Raw genomic sequence first — 8,302 nt, 5'->3', positions numbered from 1 at the left:
ATGAAGCAATGAATTACTGTGAATACGATATACTAGACCGATTCCTAGAATTTGAGTTGCGCTTTCGGTCGTAACCTGTTGGGGACGCGTAAGATAATAAACATGCACCTTGTGCTAGAGGCATTATCATTTTAGTAAAAGTTAAGATATTTTTTATTATTGCTTTGAATGACGAGAAGAGCTTGCCGTTCTCCTGATGGGAAGCGATACGACCGCCCATAAACAGTAGAAACACTATTCAACACCTCGAATTACATGGTATTGTTTGGTACTCCACTGCGCTCGCCATCTTGAGACATGAGATGTTAAGTTTCATTATGTCCAACAGATACACTGGCTACAATGTCCTTCAAACCGGAACACAACAGTTACTACACGTTATTTGGCGGCAGAAATACACATTGCGGTGGTACTTACTTAGGCGGACTCTCACATATGAGAGCCCTACAACCAGTACAGATGTACGTAATTAAAATACAAAATATACGTACAATCGATGCAAATAATAAAATTGTAATAGGCGGATGTCTGTACGTTATAGATTTAACACAAAAATTCATATGGGTAGCCTTTATTAGAGCAGCAGAAATAAAACAACAGTTGTCAGGATTTTTGCCAGTATGTTTGTATGCATAACGCATAAATTATTACTTGAAATTGAATGCAGTTTATATCGATGTATTACAAAAAGTGTAGCCTAAAAATATAGGCTCCATTTCATCTCAATAAAATATAAAGGGAGACTTTTATGCCGGAAAAACGTTTACACGCAGGTGGAGCCACGAGCAAAAGTTACTATTGAATAAAAGATTTTGTTACATTTTTATAAATTCTATAGTAATTGTGTAGAATAAGGACATTTGATGATTAACACAGCATTCTTACTATAATAATGATTCGCATGACTTGCATTTATTACTCGGTCATGATATGTAACCAGATTACCTTACGGACCAATAATAGAATAACATACCAATACAATTAATAAATATTATCTTAAGATTGGTCAGATTAGATGTAGCTTTTTGTTTATAAATCGACGTGTACAGTACGTTGAACATATTTGGCAGTGATACGTTATAACGAACATGAGTCCAGCCGAAACACGAACCATGTCAAATCACGAGCAAGTACTCAATAAGGTACTCAACAAAATAGCCGCAGAGCAAAAGATAAACGATGCGCAAATTAATATAAAGTCCGTTAGCAGCGGCGGAGCTAACTTCACCTCGCAGTTGTTCCAGGCCACGATCGGAAATGGATATAAAGAGCTGAAACTATTCGCAAAAGTGGGAGCCATCGGAGAAAAACTGAGAGCGCAAGTTGAAACACAGTTGCTAATATTTGACGTGGAAAACTTTTTTTATACGAAACTGTATAATATTTACGAAAGTCTGCAAGAAAAGTACAATGTGCCGCAAGACAAACGGTTCGTAGCGCCGAAATGTTACGGATGCAGCGACAAAATGTATGAAGAAGTAATCGTGTTGGAGGACTTGTTGGCACAAGGGTTCACAGTGTACGACAGGATGAAGTCTGTTTATTGGAACTATGCCGCTAGAGTGGTGGAACAAATCGCTAGGTTCCACGCTCTGTCCGTTGCATTTGAAAAAGAACACAAGGAAGAATTTAACAAAATTGTAGATCGTTACAATATTCAGTTGGTACCAGTGGATTTACTGCAAGATTCAATTAAAAATGCAATTAAAGTTGTTAAGGAAGAATATAAAGATAGATTGAAAAGGTTTCTCGAATCTTCCATTACAGTGGATTATAACGAGATGTATAAACCGTTGAAACTGAACGTGCTTGCACACGGTGACAACAGGATTAGCAACCACTTGCACAGGAAGGACGCGGTGAGTACACGCTCTTTGTACGCGGTAAAAAAAATCGCCCTTAATGTTTCCTAAGATCCTAGTAATTTTACCAACAGTAATTAGTAGTTGTACCAAAAGTAATTAGTAATTTTACCAACGGTAATTAGTAATTTTACCAACGATAATAAGTACTTGCGGCAATAATTTTTTTTATTTATTTTTTTTATTTATTTATTTATTTGCCAAACACAACAGTTTTTACAATAAGTTCATCTTATACAATATTACAATTACCTTAGTAGTACTAGAAATGAATTACAGCGAGACCCAAACTAGGTGGTGAGACCTGTATTTTGGGTTTCATGGGTACGGAGTAACAGGGCAATATTTACAAAAACAAAAGAAAATTAATACTAAGATGAAGTGCAACATAGTTTTGTGGTAGTAGTATTCATAAATTTATTACTTTAAGGCTAGTTAGTTATTACTTAGTGATGAGAGAATGGTTGGCGTGAGAGAAATTATGTGAGCATGTGTGTGTGTGTGTGTGTGAGAGAGAGTGTGTGTGTCCAGAGTGAGCTCGGTCTTACTCTAGCAGCTTTTCAACATATGACAGTTGAAGTAACCATTTTTTTACAATTTTTTTGCAAGCAAAGTTACTTTTGCCTTTTATATCACAGTTTCTAATAATTTTATTGTAGATATAAGGCAGTGAGAAACTCGGACAGCGTCTAGCTAACTGAGACTTGGTAATCGTTAGTGGGATTCTATACGTTCGCCTAGCCGTCAATTCACCATAGTCAGAACGGCAGATTACAATAATTTAATTAATATTTAAATTATTGTAATCTGCAGGAATGGGCACGTAGTGGAGGTATCGCTTCATCTCTTTCAATCACACGCATCGAAATTACCGATGATATCACGTGAGACATATTATCTTTCCGATTTCTTTACATTCACCCCTTCTATTAAAATTTAAAGGCTAACCTAAACCTGTTTAATTGAACAGTTTTCATGTATTAGAATTAATATGACGGAAATATTAGTAAGTAATGAACAAAAAATATTCTATTACGATATTTCCCCATATTTTACGATAGTTCCCGTAGAATAATAATACATAAAGTTTATAGATCCCGCTAACTTCTATTTAACCGTCAGTTTGAAAACAATTTCTACCAGATAACGGACACCTTATTAAAAGCAGTTTATAGATAGTGCCTACAGAGTACGAACTGTACAATTTACCTTGAATTTAATGAGACTACGTAATTTTGTTTCCTATACCTATAAGAAGGCACATATAGTTAATTGATTATCTTCCCCTATTTCCATATCTTCCGGGCAGCTCAAAGCTGGGTCGTAAACACACAACATAACCGCTCAGTCGGCTGGGCGGTAGTAATAAGGCACTTTCTCTGCGAAATCAAAAAACAAAATACTCTCCAAACCTCTCTAATCTAATTTAATTGATGATAGAATATTTGTATCCGTCTGGATAGAAACCACTGCACACAAAGTGTAAATCCTGCATAGCCCGCGTGAGTGTGTGGCGATCCAGGATAAGCTTTCATATTATGCGGAAGTCATGATTTTTTTTTTCCGACCCACACTTTTTCTAGCGCAATAATGGCCGAAACTATTTGACTTAGTTCAACCAGGATTAGAATATATACTCGGGTAAAAGGTGAAACAAAAAGTCATTCATTTGTTCCGACTTGGGAGTCTAACCCAGTACCTGCTTTTAAACGCTAACTCTAGATAAAGAGGCCGACTCATCGTTCCTATAATATGTAACACGTATATTATTAAAATTTATATCATTACGCTCATCGGCGATCACAAGCATGCACCGCCCATTTTATTTTACAAAATACATTCTCTATACCATTTGCATCCCCAAGGGGAAAGTAGAGCTGCAATTAGTACCTATAAGTACTTAGGTTGGCTGTGTAATGAAAACAAGTTTAGCACGATGCATGTGACGCAACTACCAAACCTGGGAAAATAATTATAAAAATGATGTCTAGTCTTAAACTGAACCCAGGAATGTAACGTCTTCTAAAATCGAACGTAAGTACCTGTTCAGGGTACATCTACCAGTCTAGTAACTTTCTCCCGGGGTGGAAACGCTGTTACTGTTTTTTTATGCTAGTAATGTTGTAATGTTCGATATATTAAAAGTTAATTATATTTGGAGCTCAGTGTTTTGGCATTATTTCTCTGCCCCGACGAGGCACTCAGACCATACACCCAAGCGATAAAGTTTATAAAAAGGTCAATTAACGCAGACATAATTATCGCTACAAATGATTTTGCTAAAGTGTCAATTAAAGCAGGAACAATTTATTTTTGATTGCATATGACACAAATTATAGTTGACTACGTAACACAAATTCATTCAAGACAAAGATTGAATGTGACTATAGTCATAACTCGAGTACACATTCGCGATGTTCGAACAAATTGCACACATCACACACCCCAAGCGGCACGATCCAGCGCCAGTGCGACGCGCGGCAAAGACCATGGCGCACGCGGAGCGAGTGCTCACCGAGCTCGTAAACAAGATCATCACCGAAAGGAAATACGACGAGCCGATCGCGAAATTAAATCCAATCGTCACCTCTGGTGCTAACTATACCTCGCAACTATTCGGTGTTACCATTAGCGGCAAAGACAAACCTGACCTCAATTTATTCGCCAAAGTCGCTGTTTTTGGTGAAAAAATTCGTACGCAAGGCCTAGACAGTCTATTTAAGTCAGAGCAATATTTTTACACTAAAATTAAAAAGATATACCGCGACCTAGAAGATAAACACAACATTCCCGATGAACACCGATTTGAAATACCAGAGTTTTATGGCTGTAATGAAACGAAATATGAAGAGGTTATTGTTATCGAAGATTTAACCGCCAGAGGGTTCCGAATAAGTGATAGGCTGAAGGGGCTGAACTGGGAGTTTGCTGCCTCTGCTGTCACAGAACTGGCGAAGTTTCACGCCTTAGGATTCGCTTATAGTGCGGAGGATCCGAAAAAATTTGAAGAGTCGTGTAAGCCATTGAAAGCTATATTTACCACCAAAGATGATAAAATGAAAGTTCTGTCTAAGAGCATAGCAGACAAGGCGATCGCGGCGGCATCGATAGACCATAAGGAAGTGATGAAGAAATTCCTGGTTAACTTTAGCTTGGATATGTTTGAGATGTACAACAAACCTCTCCACCGCCCCGTACTTACACACAATGATTTCAGGGTCAGCAATTTGATGGAGAAAATAGACGAAGTGAGTTGCATTTAGATACTAATTTTATTTTGAAGAAAAGCATTAAGAAGGGTAGCTGATTTATTGAAATTATCGCGAATATAAATTATTTTCGATCTAAGCTACGCAATAGTGGATAAGTGGCCTGATATTAGTTTAGGTTTTTAGTACAAGGCCGATTAGACTTTGTGGCAATTTCGGCCACCGTATGTTCCGCGGTTCATTGGCTTCCATGTAGGCGATTACGAAGTCATGACAATTGTCTTTGACCTTATAGTATCGGTCAACTATAATAACAGCACGCGCACCTTTATCTCGTCGAAGCGGATTGGCCTTCACATTGATAAAACTTTTCAATATTTTTAACCGGCTATTGACTCAATACTTGACAGAATATAATAAAGAAATGAGATTACAAAGACATAACGGAGACGTAATATATTTAGAGTACATTTTTAATAAATATTTGTAACCAGTATTTCGCCGTTTCTTGTGCTTGAACTAAATGACGTCGTTAAGAAGAAACTGCTACCGCAGTATAGATTTTCCGTGGATTAGATCAATGACGTAATGAAAACAGCCCCGGATCTAGGGGGGGGGCAAGCAAGGGCCCGTGCCCCGGGCGGCGTATTTAGAGGGCGGCAGATTCAAAATTGGCAGACGAATACACAACTCATAATTAAGGCAACTTTGACTACTGAGACATCCAGTACATTACACATACAAATTATTTCCCGCGGGGCGCGAAATGATGATGATGATCATGATAAAAGTAAAAATATAGGTGGTCGGGGGCGGCACTATCCAGATTTTGCCCCGCCTCCAAAAAATTCAAGGTCCGGGGCTGAATGCAAACTTTTGTATAGTTCTTACCTAAGGTTCTTACCCACCATCAACGTGGAATACTCTCTATTGTTTTTGGCCTAGATTCTTATACCATCTGTGCTGTACTATTTAAATTTATTTGTCAAAGCACGTAGTAACAGCATGATAAACTAGTGTAAATAATTTATTGTGAGAAGTCATGTGTTTGTGCGTTTTACATATCTTACTTGCGGTGAACCGCTGCGAACGTGATGCTCTAGATTCTTTTGATCTAGAAAACCTAAAGCGAAACATTGGAGAATTTCTGATTCTACTGATACCTTTATCAGTAGACGGAGATGCTTTCAATGCCATTCTAGAATCATAGCCCACCCCAGATTCCCATTCACGACCTCCCAAATATCTCTATCTAGTTCTATTTACTTAATTCGTAAATAATAATTTTAAATGTAGTCCATACCGAAAAACTTATTTATGTCTACGCTCTCGCTCTTCCCCTATCGCATGGGACATAAAAAATCTCGGCATTTTTGTTTTTTGTATCGGACCCCGCATTCGGCACCGGGTTCTCCCGGCTTAGCGACTGCATGGACCTTGAGAAAAGTTGGGAGGGAAGAAGACCGGGAAATATTCGCGAGCCGTCAAAGACCTCAATGTGAATTGACGACCATGAGGTATTCATACTTAACTATGCCACGACAATGTCGCCCTCTGCACGGGTGTACATTGAGTGTGGAAACCGAGCACACAAGAATTGCTTAGGGAGAGACTCCAAACCATATTTGTGCTTACCAGGTATATCTTTGCCTGACACTTTGGGGAATTACATACGTTAGGGATTATGGGACGTGATACACGCATAAAACTTACATAGGGGATCATTTATATTCAATGAGTAATTTTATAACAATAAGATCATATGTTTATAAATGCAACACAATATAAACGATATAATCCTCAATAGAGTTCACCGTTCAGCCTCCTGGGTAAAAGGAAACAATCAATAATAGTAGATATTGTACGTGCCAAGTTGGCGCAAGAGTCAGTACCTGCAATTAACGTACCATAATATGTAGGTATAGACTAGTCATACTGTAGAATGTCTGCTCCCAAATAAGTGGTAATCAAATAAGAACTATCTACATTAGCTATTAACGATAACTGACAAATAAATTTAACTTAAAACTCGTGAAATAGACCCTTAAAACAGTGTGCGTTAGCTATTCATCGTCTGGTGTACCGTAAAACTTAGAAAAATGCTTCTAAACTGACTCAATGTTAAATATTACCTAGCTTTTGCACGCGGCTTCGCCCGCGTGAAGGACTTTTCCGAGACAAAAGTACCGCTATATGTTTTCCCGGGAAAGAATGGACCTTGTCAGGGTCTTAAACTATCTCTATACCAAATTGTATAAAAATCCGATCAGTAGATTTTGAGAAATTCGATAACATACAGACAAACAAAAACGGAGACTTTGTTTTTTAATATGTATAGGTAATCATGATATCTTAAAAACTTAATGTTATTGGTTACAGAGAGGCCGCACGCACGTTAGGATTGTTGACTACCAGACCATCCGGGGAGGGTCCCCGGTCATCGACCTGTTGTACTTTATATTCTCGAGCACCGACGAGCAGTTCCGCGCGCAGTACTACGACCAGCTGCTGGACCACTACTACACGGAGCTCAGTCTCGCCATGAAAAGACTGGACCTCAATCCTGATGAGATTTATTCGAGGGAGGACTTTGAAATTGAATACAAAACTGTAAGTAGAGTTTTATAAGATACTGTTGAATAACTGTTCATCAAAAAGACGAATAGAATTTAAGGCAGTTTTTCTCAACGTTGACGATAACGCCCCTTTGTGGGCGCTGAAGGCTTTCCAGTGGGCGGTCCGTTCTGCAGGTCCAAACTATCCACATACCAAATTTCACTTATTTTATACGTACACGGCAAAGAGACCCCTGCACCTGATGGGGAGTGGAGTGAGGTCCAACAGAACGTCGACCGACCAGAGATGAGTACCCCTCGGCAGTGGACATACTTGGAGGTTGAGTGGAATGGTTATGTTGGTTTCACCGGTCTTACATGTTTGAGAACCTTTTTTTTTTGGTTTCGCGGATAAAGAGCCTTATTACTACGCCCCAGCCTTCGTGGGGGGCGACTGAGCGGTTATGCTGGGGTAACCGTGCCTTACGGCCCGGCGTTGAGCCGCCCAGATTTGATGGTGACCTTCGGGCGACCGCCGGGCCGAGTCCCTAACCCTATATACAACTTAACCTATGCACGGCCTACCAGCTAAAACTCCGCAGTGGCCCTTTTCGGCGCATTAGGGACGGCTGCGGGTTTCCTCTGACGTTGAAGTGTCTAGTCTGCGACCGCAGCC

The 8,302-nt window shown here is 39.2% G+C and overlaps 2 protein-coding genes across 2 annotated transcripts; both read left to right on the top strand.

Annotated features, from left to right (window-relative positions):
• The first annotated feature begins 1,112 nt into the window (after positions 1-1,112).
• On the top strand, positions 1,113-1,913 carry LOC119189477. Its single transcript, XM_037439271.1, has one exon. It carries the CDS (start codon positions 1,113-1,115, stop codon positions 1,911-1,913), a length of 801 nt encoding a protein of 266 aa, XP_037295168.1.
• Positions 1,914-4,216: 2,303 nt separating this feature from the next.
• On the top strand, positions 4,217-7,681 carry LOC119189503 (the record flags this gene model as incomplete). The annotated part of the gene is given in 2 exon segments (XM_037439395.1): positions 4,217-5,110; positions 7,451-7,681. Coding segments are annotated over 2 exon segments (1,065 nt in total), but the record flags the coding sequence as incomplete, so codon positions are not given.
• Between the last annotated feature and the right edge of the window lie 621 nt (positions 7,682-8,302).

The sequence above is a fragment of the Manduca sexta genome, chromosome 16, assembly GCF_014839805.1.
Source record: "Manduca sexta isolate Smith_Timp_Sample1 chromosome 16, JHU_Msex_v1.0, whole genome shotgun sequence".
NCBI classification, from domain to species: domain Eukaryota; kingdom Metazoa; phylum Arthropoda; class Insecta; order Lepidoptera; family Sphingidae; genus Manduca; species Manduca sexta.
The sequence above is the reverse complement of the archived record's forward strand: the minus strand, read 5'-3'. Positions and strand labels throughout refer to the sequence as shown.

Excerpts from the sequence above, each read along its gene's own strand:
- LOC119189477 (XM_037439271.1), top strand. The coding sequence starts at position 1,113 with ATGTCAAATCACGAGCAAGTACTCAATAAGGTACTCAACAAAATAGCC.